Consider the following 27,104-nt stretch of genomic DNA (forward strand, 5'->3'; position numbering starts at 1 on the left):
ATCATATAAAAGTTCTCCAGATGATGATTAATCAACATTTTTACAATAAGAAGATGTTTAGGTCTAGCTTTGTCCAAACAGACAGATCAAATCAGATTTTTGGCGATATTTTTGATCTCAGAAAGAAATTCATGGATGAATTGATAGGATAATTCTATACCAATACTTTTATTATCTGAGATCTGATGATACCAATACATAAACATTTGTATAAAATGAACTTCTGGAATTGGGACTAAATCTACCTGTTTTGGCAGCGAAGTGTGTGAGTGCAAATGCTTTCCTCAAATTTGAAATTGACCCATCAGCTGCCAGAGCCCTGAGAGAGCACAATTGGTCTTGCTCTCTCTGGGTGGGTAGATGGCGCTCTCTCCTCACATTACTCCTAGGGTGATGTCGATCAGCACAAGACTGCGTCTGTGAGCTGATGTGTCAGAGCTGAGTCGCTGCGCTTTCTTCCGAGCATTAGCGCTGTGATGCTACTTGGTAAAGCTACATCAGCAGCAGTTCAAAAAGAGGCGGAGTCTGACTTCACATATATCGAAGGAGGTGTGTGCTAGTCTTCACCCTCCTGGTGTGTTGGGACATCACTAGGGATAGGGGAAGTCCTAATGAGTGGGTGGGTAATTGGTCGTGTAAATTGTGGAGAAAATGGGAAAAAAATTGGAATTGACTGAATTCTATAGGTTACTTTTTACTGTGTTTAGCTCCACCCACACCTACTTTATTCATTTTTCATTAGAACAACTTGAGCTTTGGGTCGTTGTCTTGGTGCATGACCCACGTTGTCATTAGATTCTCATTAGAAGTTCCTCAAAAAAACTCCTATAAATCAGTTTTGCTTTGTCACTTGTTGCAGTGTGAACACACATAAAAAAATAGATTCACTATTTAAATATGATTGAATCTGATTCGCTAAATCAATCCAAGATTGGGCTTATTCTGTGTTTGGTAAACTCTTCAGGCACGCATGTATTTCTAAAGGACAGTTGAAGTGTGTGTGTGTGTGCGCACACAGTGACAGGGTGTTAGATTAACTCTCAGCCAGGCTTTCTGCTGGGCCGAGGGTCCTGCATGCGGTGGGCTGTCTCACATTACTGCCTGCTCAAATGTCATGAATATTTGAGAGCCTTGTGACATGTAGCTAATATGACTGAACCGTGGCTTTAGCACGAGCCGGCTAAGAATAGCGCTAACTTAATGTGTATTGGATCTGAGGGCGAGGAGGTAGAAGGAGACAGAGAAATGTAGTGGTGATTTAGTGATTTGGGGAAAGAAAATGTTTGGACGTGAAGTGGGACGTGATTTGTGATTATTATTTTTAGGTTTAACCAGGAGCATTTTAGGATTTCTTATGTTTAAAATAGGGCTGGCAACGTTGAAACATTAACACGCGATTAATTTGGAATCAGTTATGCGTTATTATTATGCAAATTAATTACACAACTAAGTTTGACCCCAACTTTGCTGTAACCTGTCCCACCTCTGTGGCGAGCAGCTGCTCACCGTGGCAGGGATCAGCCTCAAGCACCACCAAGCCGATACGAAGTGTGATGCTCATGCTCAAAATTCAGAAGTGCTTACAATCAAGCTTATATATTTAAAAAAAAAAAAAGTTTACTCTATCAATTTTATCATGCATTATTTATTCCAGTGCCGACGTTGGTTTTATCACCTCTAAAACATAAAATAAAGTATATACTAGTATTTAATTGACACCACTAATATAAATATAGTAACATTTCACATTTCTTTAATTCATTCTTTTATTAATATTTAAAAATATCCACCATAAAAACTAGCGTCCTAAGAAGAAACACTACTGCTTTTTATTTCCATTGTATTGGAATCCTGTGTGTAATATTTTACATTTTATATAGATTTTTTTTTCGTAACCATCCCTAAGCAGTAAAAAAACATGATTAAAAAGTGTTCTAAATCACATTAAACTAGTAAAAATTTGCTGTTTATTAGCCTCAGTGGATCTATTACTACTGTTTTTCCAGTGTTTTTGAAGTGGGTGAGGTCAAGCTACTGTTTCATTTGTGTATAAACCTGGTCCTGAGCTGGTTCATGGTCAAGTCTGTTCTATGGACAACAGCTCTCAATTAGTGCTGTGTGCAACAAACCATTTTAAAATAAAGAAAATAAATGATGTCGTTTGTAATGGATGCAGGGTCTGAAAGGGTTAAAAAGAAAATCTTAAGGACTGCGGCTGTAGCATGGAATAGCCCAATTAGTCTAGGATTAAGCTTAATCAGGGTCAGAGAGGCTGACCTTTAGAGTATAAGAGCTTGTAAGAATATACCTTACTTTCACAACTGGCCTAAAGTTAGATTTGTGCCAAAATGAAAAGTGAATTATGCTGAAATATGGATGTTTTTTTATATTAATTGAAACACACAAAAATGAATTGAAAACTGTACACAGACACAGTACCAGTCAAGAGTTTGGACACAACTTAAATTTAGTGTTTTTTCATCATTTATTTAAAAAATAATCACACAAAAAATTGTTTACCAAACCTGGATATGTTTTATATTTTAGATTCTTCAAAGTAGCACCTCTTGCCTAGATGACAGCTTTGCACATCTTGACTGGATTTTCTTAATCAATTTTATGAGGTAGAGTCACCTGGAATTCAGGCTTTCAGTTAACAGCTGTGCTGAACTCATCAAGAGTTAATTACTTGAATTTCTTGTCTCTTAATAAAGTGTTTGAGAGCATCAGTTGTAAAGTAGTGAAGAGGTAGAGTTACAGGTATACAGTGAATAACTCTATTTGAGTAACATTCTAATCCAGATTATTAGAAGCAAGAACTACTCAACTACTTAAGTAAAGAAAAAAATACTTTTAGAAAAGAAGGTCAGTCAATCTGAAACAAAAAAAAAACGTTATACTGCAAGTTAACAGCTCCCCAGATAAGAGCACCTAAATGCTACACAGAGTATTTTGGTTTGTTTAACAGTTTTAAGTTACTACAAGATTCTATATGTGTTCTTTCATAGTTTGGATCACTTCAGTATTCATTTATAATATAGTAAAAAAAAATTAAAACAAAAACTTTGAAATATGAAGGTGTGTCCAAACCTTTGTCTGGTACAGTATATCGTCGCTGTCCAATAAAAAAAAACAAGCAGTATCTCCAAAACAGCAAATTTTCAGAAGAGAGAAAAAACCTTCCAAACTTTCAATGGAAGTCAATGTAAAAAGAGTTTATTTCAGGTCATTTTAAGTATTTCTATTGGTCCAGTGATCAAGACATTTTGGCACAGTGTAAGGCACAGTTTGACTGTACCTTACAAGACTGATTGTTTTTTGTTCATTGGACAGCAACAATATGTATGATGTCTCCCAACCTGAGGCCTTTATATTGGTGCCTTATTTAGTTTCCGTTCAGCTTGTTCAGATGTATTTCCTGAAACATTACATGCAGCATTTAATATATATATATATATATATATATATATGTAATAATAATTTAATACATACTAAGCTTGACAATTTTATCTATGTTCTATAACCCTGTGTCTGTGTTTGTGTGTAGTACTGTACTTATATAAGTGTTGGTAACTTTTCACTTTTCACTGCCAGGATTGACTCTGTCCAACTGGATGTGTTTTTGTATTGTATGCACTCATAACTCATAATACTGTAGTATTGAATAGCCATCAAATGTATCACATAATTTAATGTTAATAACTAAAGTGATCTGGACTGATTGCAGTATTTTATGTGGACTCATTTTCTTAAATGTCAATGAAAAGTATTGTATTATATTATATTGTTCATATAAGTTCATAACAGCTTTATCAGCTTTGCTGTTGAGTTGAGAGAGTTGAAGTCTGTTCAGTGATTGTGATAATAATAAACTATAACCACATTAACTCCTTTGTTCTGTTTTTGGGTATTAGGATTATTTATTGTAACAAATGAAATCTTTTTCCTAGGTTTAATCCAGACTCTTGGTTACGTAAGAGCAGCTGCTCTACCTGGATCAGAGCTCTTTTGGGCGGACTGATGGTTAAAGGGATTAATTCAAATCCACTTACCCTCATGTTTCTACCTTCGCTTTCTGTTTCAGGTTTGACCGTACAGTTAAATTCATAAGTATTTTTACAATATGTGTATTTTTTATTAATATAATTTATATATAGCCAATAACCCTACCCACTCATAAGGACTCCCCCATCACTAGTGATGCCCCAAAACACCAGGAGGGGGATGCCTCCTTCGATCCATGTGAAGTCAGACTCCGCCTCTTTTTAAACAGCTGATGATGCAGCATTACCGAGTAGCATCACAGCGCGTTTAGAGGAAAGCGCAGTGACGTGGTTCTGATACATCAGCTCACAGACGCCTTGTGCTGATCCACATCACCCTAGTAGTGATGAGGGGAAAGAGTGCCATCTACTGTTCCCACCCAAAGAGAGCAAGACCAATTGTGCTCTCTCAGGGCTCTGGCAGCTGATGGCAAGCTGCATGACTTGAAGTGTGTGTAATTTGAATGCAGACTTAATACAAATATTGTAGTAAAAGATTGAGGAGATTAATGTTAAATACATGCCAAAAATCATGGGATAGCAGTATTAATTATATGTGACATGTACATCCAAGTGTATAAATTGAAGTGTTATCTCAGGGCATGGTTTGGAAACAAAAGCCCAAACCCTTATAAGTTGTGAGGTGATATCTTGTGAGTGAGGTTGAATAAACAGGGGCTAACATGCTCATGGCAAGGCAATGATAATTATTGTAGTTCAAGGCAGATCCGATAATAGGTGCAGATGGATGGGGCATTTCACTTCCATAGTATAAAGATAAGAGCATTGAACATTCCTCAATCCACACTGTCAAACATGTACCAGGAATGTGCACTGTTATCCATATTCTTTTCTTATTCGACTCACCCTCAGTGTGTAGTGAGTCCCGCCACGATGCCTTAGATAAACGTGTAAATCTGGAGAAACATGTTTTTTTTTTACTAAAGGCATGAAGTGAAACACATATCCACCAAACATGTTTTGGTGGATATGATTAAAAATATAGTGCAACATTTGTGTAACTTTATTGTTAAGATATGTTTGCAAGACAATTTTAAAATTGTAGTAAAAAATAACAAAATTTTGCATCTTGCACGCATTTGCACTTCTACCCTGCGTTTTAAAGTTAAAGTAGCACATAATTTTCTAAAATGAGTAAATTTAAAAAATAAAAAATGATTTTTTTTTCAGGTTTAACTTAAAAAAACAAACAAAAATAACTGTATAACATTTACAAGAAAGTTTTTTTAAAGTGCAGGTTAACATTGCTCTTTATTGTAAGAATATGTACATTCAGACTAAATGTTGAAAAATATATTGTTACACAGAGTATAGATCGATACTTTATTTATTCCTGTAGGAATTTCATAAAAAGGAAATTAGGAATTAAGAGTTTGTATGAAATGTAAACCCATAGGTGGCAATTATCTACTTTCTCATGTACAATTCGGGAAACATGATTTCCTTTTTTTGTTTATAGAATAATTCTGCATGTGTTCCTGTATAGCTATAGCTTATATTCTGAATATTCAATTCTAGTTTTTTATTTGGAAAATGAAAATTTTCTGACAAGTTTTCTGATCATTTGTAGGCTGACGCTCCTGTGTGGTCACGTGGTCTCCGCCGTTATTTCATGCGGGAAGCAGCTCGTAGTGTTCGATTCAGTTAATCGAATCGGTTCTATTAAAGGGTTCATTTTATCGAATCGAAAGTGCCAATCAACAAGTCATTCAGTCACAAATCATATGAGCTTTTAATTTCGTGTAGAGATAGAAGAGATTTTCACACAGCATTAGCTCACTTTCTCTGTTCACTGCTTTCACTTACTAGTGAACTAGAGATTTGACTCTCACAGAGACAGAATCGATTCAGAATCGATTGTTTAAAGGTTAGTCTATCTATATATCTATCTATCTATCTATCTATCTATCTATCTATCTATCTATCTATCTATCTATCTATCTATCTAGTCTGATAAATGTATCTAAAGCGTGTCTATTACAAAGCAATAATTTATATTATTAAATTATGTATTAATCATTGCTTTTAAGATATAATAAAACAGATAATGAAACAACAACAACAACAATAATAATAATAATAATAATAATAATAATAATAATAATAATAATAATAATAATAATACATTTAAAGGGACCATCTGTAAGATTTGGGGATTTAGAGACCTCTCTGATGAGAGAATGTGTGGAAAAGTCCTTTAAATTCAGGTTACTGTAAATGTTGTGTAACCCTTTTTTTAAATTAAATATTTTTGTTCATTTATAAAATACTGTCAGACTGCAAGCAATTACAGCCTAAAAACAAACCAACCAGACCACTTGATTCTGTTTTTAGAATGATACCAACTAATTTGAATATTTTGTCCCAAATTTCACAAGGGACAGCTGCTTTAATGAATCAATGGACTTTTACAATCAATGGAAATTTTACACACTATTTCACACACTAACTGGGAAAAAATAGACTATAACTTGGATTGTTGCGTAGATTTTTCTATCCCAAATGTATCAACATTAATATAACATTAATATAACATTATAGTCATTATGGCTTTAAGAAAAAATGTGTTTTGGGAGGGGGTGGTGCACTATAGGATCCTGTGGTTTGGCCTAAGATTTTATCCTTAATAGCCTTATTTTTCCCTTTACTTTTTTTATTACTTTTACTTTTATACATTAAGTAGTTTTGAAACCAGTACATTTACTTTTGAGTAAAAAGCTTGAGCTGATTTCAACTTAAAATTCTACAGAAGTTTTTTAAACACTAGTATCTATAATTTTATCTGAGTAACGAATGTGAATTTTCACACCTTGTTGCGTATCGGTTCGCACAATGTGTTCACAAGAAACGATTCGAATGAACCGATTCGCGCACGATCCGGGCCTCGCTCGCTGTTTGCTCGCGCTGGCTCCGCCGCCGCCTGCCTGCAGTCTCGAATCGCACAGCGGGCGTAGCGGAGCGTCACTGAAGTGGAGTGATTTTCGCTGCAACTTTTTGTTGTTTTTACTCACTTTTATCGCACCAGAAGAGCTTTTTCTAGTGCGGACGGCTCGTGCTGGGTGTTGTGAGACACCGAAACTCGTCGTTTCTGCTGTTTGGAGAGTCGTGGCTGTGCTGCGGGGAGTGTATGTGTGAGTGCGGGTGTGAGTGAAGGCAGCTCGGTTCAACAATGGCGACGGCGGCTGCGGTGTCTGGTCCTGCCGGCGGAGGCGGCACTAACCCCGGCTCTGGGGCCGAGCTTGTCCGCGGGCAGGCCTTCGACGTGGGGCCACGATACACCAACCTCTCCTATATTGGGGAGGGCGCTTATGGCATGGTCTGGTAAGTTTTTTTCACCTTAATACTCATTTTTATATTATATTTAGCCCTCGAACACACAAACAAATAACTTACATACACAGTTACATAGCTACTTTTTCTTTCATTTTAAATTGATTAAATATAGTTTAATAAGCAAAATCCATCAGTGTAACATTTAGCAGTTTATTTTTCTGACTGTATCAAGCTTAAATCGCAAATTCAAAAAATAGGGTATAAAACTTTATACTTTTTCCATTTACTATAGTGAAGATGAAATGGTAATTCATTCAGTTATTAAGTTTTTCATATCTGCCTTTCGCGAACAGAATTTCAAGAAAAATGAAAAGTTTTCTACTTTTGATTTTCAGATTTGTCTATTTTTGTGTCTTGTATCACATATCCGATGTTATAATCCACTTGCAAAATGCAAAAATCTAAAAATCAGAAAAATTTCCTGTAATTCCGATTGTAAGGGAAAGTGATGAAAAAACTAAAACTTGAAAAATGGATAAAACTTATTTCTTGAGCACTGAACTACATAAAAAAATATGTTTTTACATTCAATTTTCTAATTTTGAATTTAGCCTCAAACGGTCAGAAAATTAAACTGCTAAATGTTATAATGACCAAAAACCTGCCCTACATTTATTTAATCAGTGCAGTGTTTAAAGGAGAAATCTTGTGTGAAATGGACTTGGTTTGTAGTGAAACTTGAAAACATGAAAAGTACAAACTTTTGTTGAATAGCCCTCTTTCTCACTTTTAGCTGATGCTCCCAACTAACAGGCTTACTGGCTTACACTGCTGTACAGTGAGGGGGCATATAGTAGGCCATGCAAACAAATTAAAATCATAATTACCAACATTACAAAGCTCAAAGTAGCTCTACATTTCATTGGGAGAATTTCAAGCGTCCTAACAGTTAAAAATAGTCAAAAAATGAGGCTTTAAAAATGCACATTTAGTTTATTAAAAAGACTTTTTATTATACACATAGTACCTTCAGGTACTTCTCTGGGTGCTGGCATCTTGAAATCAAGAAGTGATAAGTCGACTGATGAGCATGAATCGGTAGGATAGGGTGACAGATTGCAAAATTAATTCTGTGCTATTTTTTCAATATTATAGAGATATTCATGCATTTCCACATGCATGTTGATTTTGCATTCTTGCATAGGCAACTCTGTGCCCCTATCACTAGCATTGTAAGCCTGTTGGGAGCATCGGCTAAAAGTGCTTTATTTCAGAATGATGGTGGTGAATGGAGGTGGAATATTTAACAAAAGTTTCTATTTATTATCAAGGATCACTACAAATCAAATTTATTTCACACAAGATTTCTCCTTAAAGATTTGTTTAAGCACTGCTAACTAGCACTAGCTACTAGTGCAACTGGATTATTATTAGTACCAGCAGCATTGTCCTTACAAGTTGGTAGAGTGTGAAAGAAAATAAAAAAAAGATAAAATAAGGACAAAAACTAAAACAGTTTCTCTTGATAATTCACTCCCTATCCTATATATATATATATATTGTTCTGAGTGGTTGCATTACAAACCCTGGATGTAGGATAGGGAGTGAATTTTTTTTATATTTATTTTATTTTATTTTTTTATATATGATATATATATATATATATATATATATATATATATATATATATATATATATATAGCATATGATTTGTCATATTTCAGTTGATTTTTTTTTAAGGATTTTGATGTTTAATTGTCAGTTAAAACATTTGAGAAGCAACCACTTCTTTAGCATGATTGCAGTTTTGTCTAACTGCATATTGTTTCCATGATTCAACAAATTAAAAAGCACTAAGAAAATAGCCAAAATAGGCTTAACAGCCAAATATTCATCTTTATATGTAATAAAATGAAGGGACTGTGCAATAACAAAAACACTTATTTTCAAGAAACATTGTCTTATATACTAAACAAATTAGCAATTTACCTTACCGATTCACTCTTCTGTACCTCTAGGTTTTACAATTTTAGATCATATAACTCATTACATGTCCTTAGCCTATACAATATAGGCCTGCCAAGTAATTTTGTGGACAATATATCATCACATAAATTATTGCGAAATTAAATTATTGCATAATAAATGCCACTGACACAATGATAATAGCATATAACAGAATAACAAAGGAATTATATCCTTTTTATAAAAAACACAAATTTTAATTAATCATAATTATGGTGAAATATGTACTTTTTCATTCATCCAGTTATTAAAGTGTTGGTAACTACATGACAAACAAACAAACATACAAATACAAACACAATAGACAATAGACACAGTGGGTAATGTCCATTTATTGCACGATAAGTCAGTAATGTAATGTATACATATAGTACATGTGCACGTAAATTGAAATAATGCCTATAAGACTAGCTGTGTATTCTGTTGTTTCCACTTTTTAACAAATATGAACAAATTTGCAACATTTAATATTAAACTGTTGTACTTGTATTTTAATACACTCCTTTATAGTGCTGTTGAATGGCTTGAACAGGCTCTGATTGAAACTGGGACATGGCAGGGTGGCATAACTTCGAATAATGAAATGGGTCAGGTATACTTGGTCAACTTGACCTAACCCAGGCTGAAAGCATGTAGCACCAGCTCCTGAGTTACTGAGTGGTGTGACTGATATCAGCCTGCATCCAAACAACACTGTTTATGCACTAATATGGACTAATTTTAGGATTGGATGGACTGTATTTTCAAAAGCATCCAAACTGCTTCTACAAACATTAGTAAAAGGATGGGTCTCAGGCTCTCAGGATGAGCACAGTGAACTCCAGCACTGTGGTACCGTGATAGGATGCAGCACCTGTATATATATATATATATATATATATATATATATATACAGGTGCTGCATCCATTATATTGCAATTAAAAACAGCATTTTACTAGCTTATTTTAGATGATAAGGGGTGGGACACTATATAGATATAACGATTTATCATATCGTCTTGTCCTCATCGTATTGTATTGATACCTGGTGTCAAATATATATATATATATATATATATATATATATTCATCACAGGCACTTAAAACTCCATAAGACTCTATTACTGCTTCTTTACACCATGTGGTGATGCTAATCAAAAATAAATAGTGTAAACATGCAATGAAAAATATTGCTTGTGCAAATCCTTCATTTAAGCTTTTTAAAAATGCTTGGAAAATGGATTTTTTAAAATGTAGTCTGTTACTGCTGATACTCTCTACTGCAGCTTTTACACACTTAAATACAACACATTCACACTTTCATTATAATAACTAGAAAAACACACAGATAAAATACAGAGAACAGAGAACTGTGAACTATTAAAATGATTTCCTTAACCTTCAAAAGACTCCTGGAAACTGGAGAAAACTGCTACAGTAAGACGTCTGGCTGACCCACATGGAAACAGCTTTAGCCTTTAGCTCTGATTAACATGATTGGACTAAGTCTCATTGTTTTTTTTTGTATTTGTTTGTTACATTTTTGCACCATGAATCAAATGTCTAATGGTATAATCCAGTTTACATATGTTACAAGATTAAAAAGTAGAAAAAAATCAGAAATCAGAAAATCAAGAAATGATTTTTTATTTATTTGTTCATCATACACTGACTTATCATGTTATGTAAACTAATAATTAAAAATCAATACTGTTTTGGAAAATTGTGATACGATTAGGGCTGCAACGATTAGTCGATATAATTGACAATGTCGATTATTTTAATTTGTCGACCACAAATTTCATTGTCGAGTGATCGTTAATGTTTAACAGTACTGCATTACACAAAGTTATGGGGACCTAAGCTCAGTGGGAGATGGGTAAGTGGCTCATTCACATTTTACACTCAAATTAGGCTGTGTCTTCAAAAGTTCCTAAACTCAACAGATTATATATTTACTCACTAAATATCAGCATTTTTTGTGTTTAAACAATATCTAGACATTTAAATGCCTTTTCAGCTGTTTAATAATAATAATCATTAGTTGCAGCCCTAGATACAAGATCTACATTCCGTTACATCCCCAGTTAAGAATAAAGATATTCATCTTCTTTTTCACATGTATGATCAGTGTGTGTACAGGCCGGCTGCTGTAACAAGTGTTGGTGGCGTTATTTTGTAATGCTGGGTGGTTTGTTTCTTCAGAACTGCAGCCTCCATCGCGTGTGAAGATCAGCCTGTTTGTGTGTAGTGTTTTATCTCTGTGCTGGATGAGTTAATTCACTAGGCTGGAACCGTTCTCCGCTGATCTGCGCAGCACTTGGCCAAGGATGTCAAGGTAGCAGCGGGTTAGCGCATGCATGTCCTCTCCACAAACGCGTGGGTGCTGATTGCCCGAGGTTGAACACGATGGGTGGAAACAAGATGCACTCATCCGCGGCTTCGCTTTTACATAAAGGACTCGAATGCAAACGCATGCGCTGAGAGGTTTAACACTGAGGAGAGCTGGGCTGAGCTGGTGCTCAGTGTGGAGTTTAGCACTGTTTTACTCGTGATTTATTACTTCTGTCAGATCGAAGTTGGAGGAAAAATCTTTTATAGGTCAGGCTTAGGTTAATGAATTGGGTTCATGGGGTTGAAATCAGAAAATGTTTAAAATAGTTGATAATGTTATGATCATGTGTTGCAGTTTGTATGTAAGACGTATATACAACTTTGGAAAAAACTAACCACTTCAATTTCTGAATTCAGTTTCTCTGATTTTGCTGTTTATAGGTATATGTTTAAGTAAAATGAACATTGTTGTTTTATTCTATAAACTACGGACAACGCTTAAAAATATAATAAAAATATAGTCATTTAGAGCATTTATTTGCAGAAAACGAGAAATGGCGGAAATAACAAAAAATATACAGAGCTTTTAGACCTTAAATAATGCAAAGAAAACAATCAATATTTGATGGAATAACCCAGTTTTTTAATCACAATTTTCATGCATCTTGGCATGTTCTCCTCCACCAGTCTTACACACTGCTTTTGGATAACTGTATGCCTTTACTCCTGGTGCAAAGATTTAAGCAGTTCAGTTTGGTTTGATGGCTTGTGATCATCCATCTTCCTCTTGATTATATTTCAGAGGTTTTCAATTTGGTTAAAAGCAAAGAAACTCATCATTTTTAAGTGGTCTCTTATTTTTTTTCCAGAGCTGTGTATATATATATATCTTTTTAAACATTTAACTTGACCAACTTCACAGAATACAGTATTATATGAAATTTTAATATTGTTAAGAGAAAACAGTGATTACAGGGATTTCCCCAAAACATTTGCTAGTAAGGGTGGGGAATATGGCCTTAAAATGATGAAAAAATATATTTACATAACATTTCAGGGTAGCTTTGTGGCATCAGTAGTTTTGACGATTTAGATGAAACAGCAGCTGATTCAACTGATACAAAAGCTAAATGGTGCCGCATGTTCTATTTCCTGTTTTATTTACTTAACTTCGAGTAGAGTGTAAAAATGAACTTAAACCTGCCGTTTCTTAGCTCTCCCTTCTGAGTCCCTCCCACATGCCCTACACTGTATACTAGGTGTGCCGTACCGTACGCAATAATATCGCCAACATTTTTGAATATTTTTATTATACTCTAAAATATAGTGCCATATCACCCGCCACTAATTATCACATCAGGGTACTATTTTTATTTTTTTTTTGCTGTTTTTAGCAAAAGAAAAATTCTCACTGTTCTCATTTCCCATTATATATCTACTAGAGACAGATTATATCTGTACAGTATCATTTATTTTACTTTAATCCTGAAACTATAGAGATATGTGGGGTGCATTTTTTTTATTTTTCAGTATTTATTTTTATTTATGTTGCTGTAGTGTTTTCTTGAAATACTTTTTTTAATTCTTTGTTTTGTCATATCGCAATGGCAAAAAAACTCTACTGTATACTGTAGCAAAACACTGTAGTGTGATTCTTTATGATTTATTTACGATAGTTGTTCTTTGCTCTAAATGTATTGATAGTGTTGAAAGCAAGCATAGTGGGAAAAGCATATATTTTGTAGTAATTTGTCATAATAGTGATAACATATCATAATTCCCACCCATAATTTGCACTAAAGCATAATTATTTATCCTGCTGAGCTCTCTAATTAATCAAAATCTGACTTTTTATGGTTCAGACACTTCATACCTGGTAAAAGAAGTACTGATAATACCCACAATCCACTCAGAAAAGTTTGTTTTGCAGTAATCTGTCATAATAAAGATAACATACAGTAAGGCCCATCCCTAATTTGCACTGAAGCTTAATTATTTATGCAGCTGGTCATTGATTTAACAGTATAGTTAGTTAATAAATAAACCCGTCTGAGCTCACAAGCTGTCATTCCCCCTCTGAGACGTGTTGAGTCTGTATTCAGTGAGAGATTGAACACAGATAAATGATGAGTGATGATCAGATACATCACATTACGTGTTAGCATGCATATTTCAGTCAACATGTTACTGATACCATCAGTGCATAAAGAACACCAGACCAACTGGGGTACATTTAGTACCTGCATGTTCTATTTAAAAAAGTGACCTGTTTAGGTAGATTCAGTACACCTTATCTTTGTTTTTGTGACATTTAAGGCATAAGTCATATTTAAAATAAATTTGACTTGTCATGATATAGTGTTAGATATAGGCATTAAATTCTTTTTTTTTTTCATCAAAAAAGTGAAAGTGTGTTTTTGTCTTTCTTTTTTTTAAGAAAAACTCTAGTTTATCATTCATTTTTTATATACTAGCAGGCATACCTTCAAGTCACAATGCATTTATCTCAGCAGTGCTATTCTAATCATGAATTTGTTTCAGCAGTGCTGTTTGTCACACTTTTAGCAAGCCGGCAGCAGTGCAATATTAGTCATAATTGCACCTCAACAGTGCCATTCTAATTAAAAATGTACCTCAGCAGTGCTACAAAATTTACTCATAGAAAGGTGGCCAGACTTTTGGTTTACAAACAGATGTTAAGGCTAAGTTCGCTGTGCTAATGTTACTATCTGGCCCTGTACTGCTTTTGTTTTTCAACTGGACAGCAGCCAGTTTGTAAAGAGGTAGTATCAGGTAACTGATGCAAAAGCTAAGTGGTGTAATAATATTTTTAATTTTTGGGGGGAAATATATCATTCACATAAAATAGTTATTGTGATAATTGTAAATCATATACAGCACCAGTCAAAGCTTCTTGTTTAATTCTTTTTTCTCCACTGTAAACGGATACTGAAGTAATCCAGACTATGGCACATAAGGAACACATAAAGAATCATGTAGTAACCTAAAAGTGTTAAACAAACCAAAATATTGTTGCTTTTTCTTTCCTGTGCGATCCTGATGAGAGCCAGTTTCATCATCATAACATTATTTCTTTACTTTTGTATTTCTTTAGTCATTCCAGGTGACCACCTCATGTTTGAGCTGTTTGAGAACATTTCAAGAGGGGCTACTTTGAAGAATCTAAAATATTAAACATGTATATTTTGGTTTGTTAAACACTTTTTCTTTTTGTTCACTAAATAATTTCATGTTTTTTCTTCATAGTTTGAATGATTTTAGCATTAATCTTCTATGTAGAACATTTTAAAATAATGAAAAAACCCCACTAAATTTAAGGTGTGTTCAAACTTTTGACTGGTACTGTATGTTGCTACAGTCATTTTTGCATGATTTAAAGCAGAAAAGTAGGTGTTCATAATGAAGTGTCCAGCAGAACATGTCAGAAAAGTAGGTAATTTTAACTCTTTTAACAGGCCAGTATTTTTGGAAATTTTCTGCCTGATTTTACACACCTAAATCTTAGGGATTTATATTTAATCATTACATAAGAAGATTTCATGTTTGATAATAAATTATACTACAAATTCTAATTGTAATTGTAAAAAATATATTAAAAAAAAGTAAATCTGCAATTTTAAAAATATTAAAATTAATAAGAATTATGAAATTGGCACTTTCCTAAACTTCATTTTAAAATCTGTATTTTCTTTAATACAAATGAAACATTTCATGTCTCCAAACCTTTTGTTTTGTTGAAGTTGTCTAGTTTTTACATCTATTTTTAAACCTGCAGAATTTGGGTGGATTCCTGTTACTGATCTGGAATTATTAAAGTGGAGTAAAGAGAGAATACAGGCAGCTTCTCCAAGTATCACCTACACTTTTATTATTAATACGTTCCATGGCCTGTAAAAGAGTCCAGAATGAAGCAATCAGACTTCCATTTAATGTAGTTAAAATGACCAGTCCATATCGTAAACAGTCAGAATGTCTTTGGAACTAACATGACGTTATGTTCTTGCCACATTGCCCACCCCTGCTAGATGCTGTCCATCTGCTCCCAGTGAAAAAGTGGTTGGGCTTTGACAGTGATCTCATTATTGGCCCGAGCTGTGGCTTCTCATGCAGAGGGGAATGAATGAGCCCAGCCTTTACACCCACTGCAGCCCAGAACCGTCCGAGCCGTCTGCAGCGGCGCACTGTAAACGGCTCGTCTGATGGTATTTGCCTACGAGCTGCAGTATACTGTGCTCTCTGTTCAGGCCTGAATGGGAATGAAACGGACGCCGATGCTGACTTGGCCGTGTTTCAAAGCGGGTTGAGCTCAACCTCCAACACAGTCATGGAAAAGAATGCTCCACTGCTTTTGGCTTGTAGGGACCAAGATATAGCAGCGCTACTGAACCGTGCGGCCCCTTTGTACAGAATTCCTACTGAAGCATATTTAAAGGGAAATTACATAATGCATTACTCATTACGTCATCATTTAACATCATTTGTTAGTGCCGGGGGCTGTATCTGTCATTTACTTTAAAAAAAAAAAAAAAACGGTTAAACAGTTTTGGAACAGTTCATAAAATTTCTACACCCAATATTTTGTATCTCAGGATTCGTACGGTCATTAAAAACCTGGAAAAGTCATGGAATTTAAAAATAGCAATTTCCAGGCCTGTATTAGTTAAAGTTTAGGAATAGTCATGGAAATTTAGTCTACAAATCTTTGTAATTTGAGCTAACAAAGACGTGAGTTTAGAGTTAATTCAGTAATTTAGCTCTGCACAATGGATATCTCAGGATCTGACACACATTTTATTATTTAAGATTGTGTGTCAGCATTTTTATCCGATTCATTTTAGACCTACTATATTATATAAATTTTAATTATAGTTTTAGTTGATTTTTTGTTTTATTGTCAATGTCTGCACTGATGTTTTAAAAATCATATGGTCATGAAAATTTGCCTTGAAAGCATGGAAAAGTCATGAAGAAAATCATGGAATTTTATTAGTTAAAACATGGATAAACCCTGGTATCTGTTTATCTGCATGCTTTATTATTATCCTCCTTTCATCCTGTTCTTCGATGTTTAGAACCCCACAGGAGAACAAAAAAACACCACAGAGCAGCTATTATTGTTCTATGGGTTGTCGGTCATCCATTCTCAGCACTGCAGTGATTAGCATTGATTAGCATGGTGGTGGTGTATGAGGTGTCAGTGAGTGGGTCAGATACAGCAGCAGTGCTGCTGGAGTTTTTAAACACTGTGTTTAATCATCACTCACTGTCCTGTAAGTAGGTGTTACACACTCCTACCTACAGCTGAAACACTTTGTAGATAAAGTAAAATCAGAGAGAGAAGCTCTGAATCTGTTGCTGCACAGTTTATACAATATTGGTCTTCCTCTAGTCCTTCATCAGTGCCCACAGGACGCTGCCCCAGCAGGACTCTGTTGGTGGACAAATCAAAAAATTTCGGACCATAGAAAAGGGGGTCTGTGGTCCTTAGCTTCTGCTCTGTAACTTTTGATTCCTACCGTGCATCCCTACGTTCATATCCCCAGCAGTGTGAAAGGATTGTAACTGCTGTTTCTACTTTTTCAATTTTATATGATGCATTTTTTCCACAAATACAGGACAGTTTTATCAGATTTGTAGCAGAACTCAATGATCCAGAATGTCATGATACTAATAATGCACTCCATACTAAATATCTCCATATATCCAGGATTAAAGTAAAATAAATGATACTGGACAGATATAATCTGTCTCTAGTAGATATATAATGGGAAATCAGAACAGTATGGCACCCCTAATGGGAGTTGAAACAAGGTGTGATGTCATGATAATGTGTTAAGGTGGAGTTATGCTGCCCAGTGTTATATAGTAGACAGAAAATCTGCTACTGTTTTTCATGAATTGAGGCTGGGCAGAAACATTGTTATTCTACAGTCTGTTTAGTAAAATGTTCTCTAAATAATAGCTCTTCCAACCAGTGTCTCTTTATGTCTGCCCGTTTTTTCACGAGACACAAACAGTGTATACAGTCACATGCAAAATATTGGTCACCCCGATGACACTGTTCGCTTTGTTTATTTTCAGAATGTAAATGAGTTCAAAACCTCTACACCCGTCAATGAACAGCTACTGTTTATTTTTATGATCTAATGTATTGGGGGAATTCCATCAGAGATATACATAAAATGTGCCGTGTGTAAAAATGATGGCATTTTTTTTGGGTCACTTTTTTTCAAAAAGCTGAAATATATAAATATATTTTTATCCGTATTGCTTAACTTTAATACCCATTTAATGCAATGTTTCATAGCAGTAGTGATCATAATAATTAGGTGTAAAAGGCGGTCGAAAATGAGTAGATTTGCATGAACAGTTATGTTTATATTGGATTAATCTGATAATATTCTGATGATTATATTGCTATTTCTGCACCATTTAGCTTTCGTCTTTGATTGTACCACAAATAATAGAAGCTTTGCTGCCCCCTGCACTTCCTTTGGTGTACTGCAATATGTCAGAACACCTTCCTGACTTATATATAGTTTAATATATAGTTTTATATTTAATTGTTTTTATACATAAACACCTCAGTATGTGTATATTCAGTGATGAATATTGACCTTTGCTGACAATTTCTTGCAAGCTTAGAGCCACAAGCTTAGAACTCACACACAAACCCACACACATAAATACAATCTTGATCTAATCTAAAGCTGAAGATGTAGTGACTCTGCAGAAGGTTGGTGAACTTTGTGCACTGTGCTCCTCAGCATCCGCTGAACCCGCTCTGTTATTTTACACTGACAGAGCACAGAGTCACTGTCGTTCCCCGTTTCTTCCATATACAGGTGTTGGACAATAAAACTGAAACTTTGAAATTGTACTGACGGACAGTTCTGGTGGAAACAGGAGAGTTGAGGTGCACATTGAATTCTGACGTGATTTGGACAGCTGTGGTTTTATGTTTTTTGGATACAGTCCGGGTTAGCACCCAAACATCCCTTTCAGACAGCTTCCTCTTACAGCGTCCACAGTTAATCCTGTTGGATGTGGTTGGTCCTTCTTGGTGGTATGCTGACATTACCCTGGATACCGTGGCTCTTGATGCATCACAAAGACTTGCTGTCTTGGTCACAGATGCTCCAGCAAGACGTGCACCAAAAAATTGTCCTCTTTTGAACTCTGGTATGTCACCCATAATGTTGTGTTTATTGCAATATTTTGAGCAGAACTGTGCTCTTACCCTGCTAATTGAACCTTCACACTCTGCTCTTACTGGTGCAATAATGTGCAATTAATGAAGATTGGCCACCAGGCTGCTCCAATTTAGCCATGAAACCTCCCACACTAAAATGACAGGTGTTTCAGTTTCATTGTCCAACCACTGTATATACATATACATCTGTTATTTGCTAATTTAAGATTATTTTATTCTCTTCAGTAACACAGATTCCATGAATTATCTTAAAGAATTGTCTTCATAGAATCACTGTATTGTGATGTTGAACGTTTTTTTGTGATGGTTATACCGTATCGTGAGATGCACTTTGATTCCCACCCCTACTGCTAACTAGGACATAGGTCTGCTTGCCATCAGATGGACAGAGCAGCCGTTTATGGTCACACTTCAGCAGACCGCAGAGCAGCATGTCTCTCAGGTCTCTAGCTGAACAACTATTGGAGAGCTGATCTGATTTGGTCTTTATAGCAATCGGAATCTATTTTCACGAGCATGTGGGCTGCGTGAGCGATGGAGCTTTAATTATGGAGTGTTAAAGGCTCCGAGTCCCTCCCCCTTTCCCTCGAGTCCTGCCGACGTTTGACAGCCCCTGGCATTCTGCTCGAGTTTCCATCCTGCCTTCAGTGCTCGTCTCCAAGTCCCCCAGCGAACATGAAACCTCAGTTTCCTCCTCAGCCCATCGGAGCGCCCGCCTTTCCTCCTGCAGCGCTCAAAACCAGAGAATCAGAGGCTGCCTCTGTTTACAGCTGCTGTGGTTCAGTTGTGTTAGGAATAGAGAACTGTATTGATTGTTTTAACCCTCTTATTATCTTTGGGGTCAATTTGACCCCATTTAATGTTTAAAGCCTTTGATAAAGACAATAAGTAAAACATAAGATGTTTCAAATATATTAACTTTTTGTTGGCGTAAAACATATGAAATCTCTATATTTTACACATATTTGTGTGGTAATAATGTCGAGTTCACTTTTACAATCAGTTTTATTATCTTTCTCTAAATTTACCTTCAGTTTAGACCCTGACTTAACAACACAATACTTATAATACTTATATAATATTAATAAAACACTTAATAATAATACCAAAACCACTGATAATTTGTCAAATAAACATAAAAAACTGGTAAGTAAACTTCTCTAACATGTTTAATTATCTGGAATTATAATATTTTTTTGGATGTTTAAATTGCTGGAATCATAATGACCCAGAGAATAAAGGGTGTTACTAAATTGGAGGGTTAACCCATAGCAAAAAGTATTGTGTTCGATTGAATACTTCATTCAATTGAAGCAACGGAAAAAAACAAAAACGTATGAGTGAAATTTACACAAAGAAAACTAACTTTACTATTCTAGTCCTGTACAGCTCGTAATACTCGTTCAGCTGAAAAACTCCCAGCTTGTGAAGGGATAGTTAGTAAACTGAGTAAACTGATGCTGCTGCTGCTTCTGGAAAAAAAAAAACACAGGATACACACTGAAGGTACTAAAATATAAGTAGTCTGGGTTAAGGTCTGAGTTTGCAGTTTTAAGGAAAACCCCATTCATTGGCATTAAACTTTAACCTCATTTGCTTTAGAGTTTTTTAAAAACTGGATTAGCTTGCAAAAGGAACTTTTTTACTGCTATTATTACACAGTAGTGGGTAACAATTGAATTTAATTGTTTCCTTTCTATGAGGAAAAACCTTTGAACTTGTGTTAAACTTTACAAAAATGAAACATATAAGCAGTGCAGAGTTATATCTACTGAGATTATACTTTTCATCAGACACACAGAACCAGTAGAGAGCATATACAGCCAATGTTCAAAGTTTTCTTTTTTTCTCCATTGTAAATGAATACTTAAGTCATCCAGACTATAAAGAAACACGGTATAAGGAATCATGTAGTAACTTAAAAGTGTTCAACAAACCAAAATACTCTATGAAGTATTTAGGTGCTCTTATCTGGGGAGATGTTAACTTTTAGCGGTTTCTTAGGCTGGTAAATCTAAAGAACTTATCCTGTGCAACAGAGAGAATTCTTGCCCTTCCTTTGCTGGGGAGGTCCTGATGAGAGCCAGTTTAATCATAACATTTTTGATGGTGTTTGCAGTGACTGCACTTGAGGACATTTTGAAAGTTCTTAAAACTTTCTTATTTTTTTTCTTTACTTAGTTAAAGAGTTCTTACCATAATATGGATTAGACCATTACTCAAATAGAGCTATTCACTGTAGACCTGTATTTCTACCTCTTCACAACTTTACAACTGATGCTCTCAAACACACCTTATTAAGAGACAAGAAATTTAACAAATAATTAACTCTTATTGAGTTCAGCACAGCTGTTAACTGAAAGCCTGATTTCCAGGTGACTCTCCGTTATAAAGCTAAATGAGAGAATCCAACCAAGATGTGAAATCTAAAGAATCTAAAATATAAAGTATATTCTGGTTTGTTTAGCACTTTTTTGTTTAATAAATAGTTCCGTATGTGTTTCTTTATATTTAGGAAGACTTTAGTATTAATCAACAATGCAGAACTAATTTTAAAATAATGGAAAAAAAAACCACGGTTTAAAGTGTGTGTAAACTTTTGACTAGTGCTGTGTATGAGAGAGGAAAGAGAGGCGATTGTCTGAGAGAGTGAGGAAGGAAGAATGGAAACAGTAGAATGAAAGAAATTCAGCTGTAGAGTGAGAGGGTGGGACCGGACTGAAAGAGAAAGTGAGTGTTCACAGGGATAAGCGGTGGGTTCCCGTAAGAGTGTGTGTGTGTGTGTCCATTGTATTCTGTGTGAACTAGGGGCCTACTGTGGGTGATGTCATGTCTCGGTGTAGAGATTTGACTGCTGGGTGAGAGTTTATCTCTTCTATCTGCTGTTTGCCGTACCGAGCTGGAAAAGTTCAGCCTTCTGCAGAGCATCTCATAATATGATGATATCACAGTACAAAATTATCACCGTAATGGTATCACAATATTGTGATCCTGCAATACTCAATATATATAACAAGACAATTCTCTATGATACTTTATGGCATCTGTGTTACTGAAGAAGATGAAATGCTCCTAAATAAGTAAAGCACTGGAATTATGGATTTATTTGTGTCAGTTTTACTAATAAATTGAATTTCACAACTTCTATTCTTTACCCCAGGTTTGCCATAATTCATTTGATTAGTGCCACTGCATGGAATAATAGGTATTTACTTAAGTAAGTGAAACATAGGGAGTTAAGAACACCTATGTTTGACAACACTTTACTTCAGCAGTGCTATTTTAATCATACATTTAGCTCAACACTACGATTTTAATAATACATTTACCTCAGTAGCGCTATACTAATTTACCTCAGCACTGTGATTTTAATCATAAAAGTACCTCAGCACTGTGATTCTAATCAAACATTTACCTCAGCACTGTGATTCTAATCATAAATGTACCTCAGCACTGTGATTCTGATCATAAATGTACCTCAGCACTGTGATTCTGATCATAAATTTACCTCAGCACTGTGATTCTAATCATAAATGTACCTTAGCACTGATTCTAATCATAAATGTACCTCAGCACTGTGATTCTAATCATAAATTTACCTCAGCACTGTGATTCTATTCATAAATGTACCTCAGCACTGTGATTCTAATTACACATTTACCTCAGCACTGTGATTTTAATCATAAATGTACCCAGCACTGTGATTCTAATCATAAATGTACCTCAGCACTGTGATTCTAATCATAAATGTACCTCAGCACTGTGATTCTAATCATAAATGTACCTCAGCACTGTGATTCTGATCATAAATGTACCTCAGCACTGTGATTCTAATCATAAATGTACCTTAGCACTGATTCTAATCATAAATGTACCTCAGCACTGTGATTCTGATCATAAATGTACCTCAGCACTGTGATTCTAATCATAAATGTACCTCAGCACTGTGATTTTAATCATAAATGTACCTCAGCACTGTGATTCTAATCATAAATGTACCTCAGCACTGTGATTTTAATCATAAATGTACCTCAGCACTGTGATTCTAATCACACATTTACCTCAGCACTGTGATTCTGATCATAAATTTACCTCAGCACTGTGATTCTGATCATAAATGTACCTCAGCACTGTGATTCTAATCATAAATGTACCTTAGCACTGTTTCTAATCATAAATGTACCTCAGCACTGTGATTCTGATCATAAATTTACCTCAGCACTGTGATTCTGATCATAAATTTACCTCAGCACTGTGATTCTGATCATAAATTTACCTCAGCACTGTGATTCTAATCATAAATGTACCTCAGCACTGTGATTCTATTCATAAATGTACCTCAGCACTGTGATTCTAATTACACATTTACCTCAGCACTGTGATTTTAATCATAAATGTACCCAGCACTGTGATTCTAATCATAAATGTACCTCAGCACTGTGATTCTAATCATAAATTTACCTCAGCACTGTGATTCTGATCATAAATTTACCTCAGCACTGTGATTCTGATCATAAATGTACCTCAGCACTGTGATTCTAATCACACATTTACCTCAGCACTGTGATTCTAATCATAAATGTACCTCAGCACTGTGATTCTAATCATAAATGTACCTCAGCACTGTGATTCTGATCATAAATGTACCTCAGCACTGTGATTCTGATCATAAATGTACCTCAAAACTGTGATTCTGATCATAAATTTACATGAGCACTGTGATTCTGGTCATACAATTACCTCAGTAATGCTGCTCCAATAAGATTTGGTTAATTTCCTGCTTTATTCACTATCTGTGAGAAGTTTGTAGTGTTTTCTCTATATCCACTCAGAGTACCCTGATGCAGATACATAACAGAAAACAGAATATGTTATAAAAGAGCACTCCTGCACTTGCACAGAGATATCTACCATCTGTCCCATTAGATCTGAGAGCTGGTCTGAACAATCCTGTAGTGTAGTGTGAAAGAAGAAATGCAAATGTGAACGGAGCATTAGATCCTGCCTTCTAAATGCAGCGTCTGTCCTCCCGTCCCCTCAGCTTAGCCCACTAAATATATCCTCTCTCTGCGTCTCTCCCTTCACTCTGTCTGTTTCTCTCTCTCTGATTGTGTTGTCTGAGTCAGTGACCGTGACTGCTGCAGCTCTTCCACAGATAGTTATCAGTGTTAATAGTAAAATGAGGTGCAGAAGTTTGTGTGGACCCATTGTAAACATGCAATACCACAAAATGACCAGTACGTATATTTAAAATCATGCCGTGCATTACCAAGATTATTGTGTATATTGTTCAAGCTAGATTTGTTACTGGATACATGCTGATATGCAAATGCACAGAGAGAGGGAGTGCCAGCGGTGAGCCAACATACTGCAGGTTTAAGTTCATTTTTACACTCTACACAAATAAATGAAACATTTGAGTAGCACCACTGAGGTAAATGTGGTGACGGAAATTGAACTGCTGAAGTACATTTGACAAAATTGCACTGCTAAGGTAGATTTATGACAAAAATGTGATTGCTGAGGTAAATGTGTGACTAGAACGGCACAGCTAAATTCATGTATGATTTGACTAGCACTGCTCAGGTCAGTTTATAATTAGAATAGCAGTACTGAGGTAGTTTTGATGATTAATATTGTTATACTAAGGGAAATGTATTGTTGAAATGGGACTGTTGTGGTAAATTTGACAAAATTTAAATAAAATAAAATTAGATTGCTGAGGTAAATGTTTGACTAGAAAAGCACTACTAAAGTCAATTTGTGATTAGAATAGCAATACTGATGTAAATGCATGGTTAAAATTGAACTGCGGAAGTAAATTTGACAAAATCACACTACTAAAGTAGATTTCTGACTAAAATTGAATTGCTGAGGTAAATATTTGACTAGAAAAGCGCATCAAAGGAAATGTATGATTTGATTAGATAGAACAGCTTAGAATTGATTAAAACAGTACCTTGGTTAATTTATGCTTCAAATTGCTGTTCTAAATTAAACGTATAGTTAAAATTGACTTGCTATAGACGTTTTACTGTAATTGCACTATTAAGGTAAATACTGTATGTGTCTAGAATAGCACTGCTGAAGTGCATGTATGATTAGAATAGCACCTCTGGGGTAAATTTCCAACACAATTTGGCCTTGCTGAGGCTAATGTGCTTTGTTGGTATTTCTGCTGGATTCAATTACTTTGAAAAGCAAGACAAACTGAAATTTTAGGCTATAACATTGAAAAAAGGGGCAAACTTAATGATAACTTGTCTTAAAACAAAAGTTTAATTTTGTTTTGTTTTGGTTTCATCCAAATATGTTCATTTTGGTGCGTCCCTGCTTTTAGTGCATTCATACTACATTCCTAGATTTACGTAACTGTCTTTTTTTTCTCATTTTTTGGCAATGCTGTTTACAATCTGACAGATTTCACACTTTCACTCATTCACAGGCGTGCGTTCGCCTCTCGCACACTTTCGCTTTCCAGCTCTCAACCTTTGTCTCCTCTCACCTCGACGCCCTTATCACTCTGTTCTTTACACCCACACACACACACACGTATACACACACACCCGCAGTCATGCGGTCACACCCTGTGTGTAAGTACACACTGGCCATGAGGCCTCGCACCACCAGTGTGCAGCCCACGCTTCTACAAGCTCCTTCTCGCCTGCGCAGTCGCACGCACGCCGCTGCTCGCGGAGAGCTCGCTGCATGGCTACTGCCAGGCCTGCGACTCCATGCCAGACTCTGCCATGGTGCCAGTCTCCATGGCAACCCTTCTGCCAGTGACGTCAGCGCGCCGCCATTCAATCTAACTGGAAGGAGTGTGTCAGGATGAAGAGAGGGAGAAAAAAGAGAGAGTGAAAAGGAGTGCGCGAGAGGCTTTTTAGTTGTGTGGAGTGTTTGTGCGCAAGTGTCTGAAATAAGGGATACGGGGAGTTGGAGACTCGCGCTCCGGCTTTTGATCTGTTATGCTGATTGCACTTAGTTTAGACTGAGTAATGAGTTTTACATGCCATGCTGCTAGACCTTGAATAAAACACACATACGCAAGCACACACACCTCCCACAATGCACTAGTGATGGTGTAATACCTTTGCCTAAATCTCTTTTGTTTTGGGTTTGATAGTCCCATCTTGACAGCAGTTTTATTTAGACAATGTATTGTCCCAAAAATTAAGATAAATGTTATTTTTTAGGTTTTAGGTTAATTTTTTGTCATTTTATGATCTAATGCATAGACCAGTATTAATATCTGCTGATACTTATAGTTTTAATATTGGTAACAATCTTAGAAACGTGCAAGTGATCTTGTTCCTCTTCTAGTATACAAATTGTGTTTGTTCTCTTCTGAAATTTGCATGGTCAGTCTTCCTGGGTCCTTAAGTTCATGTTAACCCCTTCTTGTTTTTAGTTATAGGTAAATACCTCTGTATACGTGCACGCATGTTTACATAAACACCTCCACCTCTTCACACAAAAGCTAAAGTATACACATGTACACAATGCAGTAGTAGTGCATAGCAGTACACACTCAGTAATAGTATTTTGTCCTTAATGTGTAGCCCTTTTTCACAAATGCCATTCAGTACCTTTAGACCATCAATTTTGACTCTTGTTATTAAGTCTATTTAAAGCAGGGATGGCAATTACAAAACCCACATGAGAAAGGTTCACCAAATAAATCAAGAATCTTGACACTTTCACTGTTTTTTGATTGAATTTAAACAACCAGATTTGACCTATAGACATGAAAAGAGAGCACCAGTCAGAATCAGCATTTCAATGCTGTCTTATCTTGTCGTTTCTTGTCTTGTAACGTCGTGTCACGTTTTGTCCTGCCAAACTGAGCAGAACTGATTAAAATCTTCACTAGTTTGAGATTTTAACTTGAGGGGTGGCACAATAGCCCAAACTTAAAGGGTCGCACAATGGCTGGAATGTGAGAGGTGGCCTGACTGCCCGACAGACAGGACTTGAGGGGGTTGCACAATTGGCAAAACTTGAGGGGTGGCACAATGACTGGAATATGAGGGGTGGCACTTCCGCCAGAACTTGCGGGGTGGCACAGTGGACAAAATTTGTGGGGTGGCACATTGGCCAAACTTGAGGGGTGGCACAACAGCCAGAACTTGAGGGGTGGCACAATAGCCAAAACTTGAGGGGTGGCACAACAGCCAGAACTTGAGGGGTGGCCC

At 35.7% G+C, this 27,104-nt stretch overlaps 1 protein-coding gene and 1 long non-coding RNA gene across 3 annotated transcripts in view; one reads left to right on the forward strand and one right to left on the reverse strand.

The window, feature by feature from the left end:
- Positions 1–6,983: 6,983 nt before the first annotated feature.
- The window catches only part of mapk1 (mitogen-activated protein kinase 1), a 54,801-nt gene continuing 34,680 nt past the window's right edge, over positions 6,984–27,104 (forward strand). Inside the window, exon 1 of the mRNA XM_022667305.2 lies at positions 6,984–7,385. Coding sequence (XP_022523026.1) covers positions 7,234–7,385 — 152 coding nt within the window. The 5' untranslated portion in view covers positions 6,984–7,233. The remainder of the gene's footprint in view (positions 7,386–27,104) is intronic.
- On the reverse strand, positions 21,536–23,574 carry LOC125786898 (uncharacterized). 2 transcript variants are annotated; one of them, XR_007428883.1, is made up of 4 exons: positions 23,464–23,574; positions 23,248–23,339; positions 22,632–22,693; positions 21,536–22,448 (listed from the first exon to the last, which is right to left on the reverse strand). It is a non-coding gene; the product is annotated as an uncharacterized LOC125786898 (long non-coding RNA). The 2 variants fall into 2 exon arrangements; XR_007428884.1 differs by lacking the exons at positions 22,632–22,693; positions 23,248–23,339 and adding an exon at positions 23,093–23,216 and having other exon boundaries at positions 21,536–22,417.

The sequence above is a fragment of the Astyanax mexicanus genome, chromosome 22, assembly GCF_023375975.1.
Source record: "Astyanax mexicanus isolate ESR-SI-001 chromosome 22, AstMex3_surface, whole genome shotgun sequence".
Classification (NCBI taxonomy): domain Eukaryota; kingdom Metazoa; phylum Chordata; class Actinopteri; order Characiformes; family Acestrorhamphidae; genus Astyanax; species Astyanax mexicanus.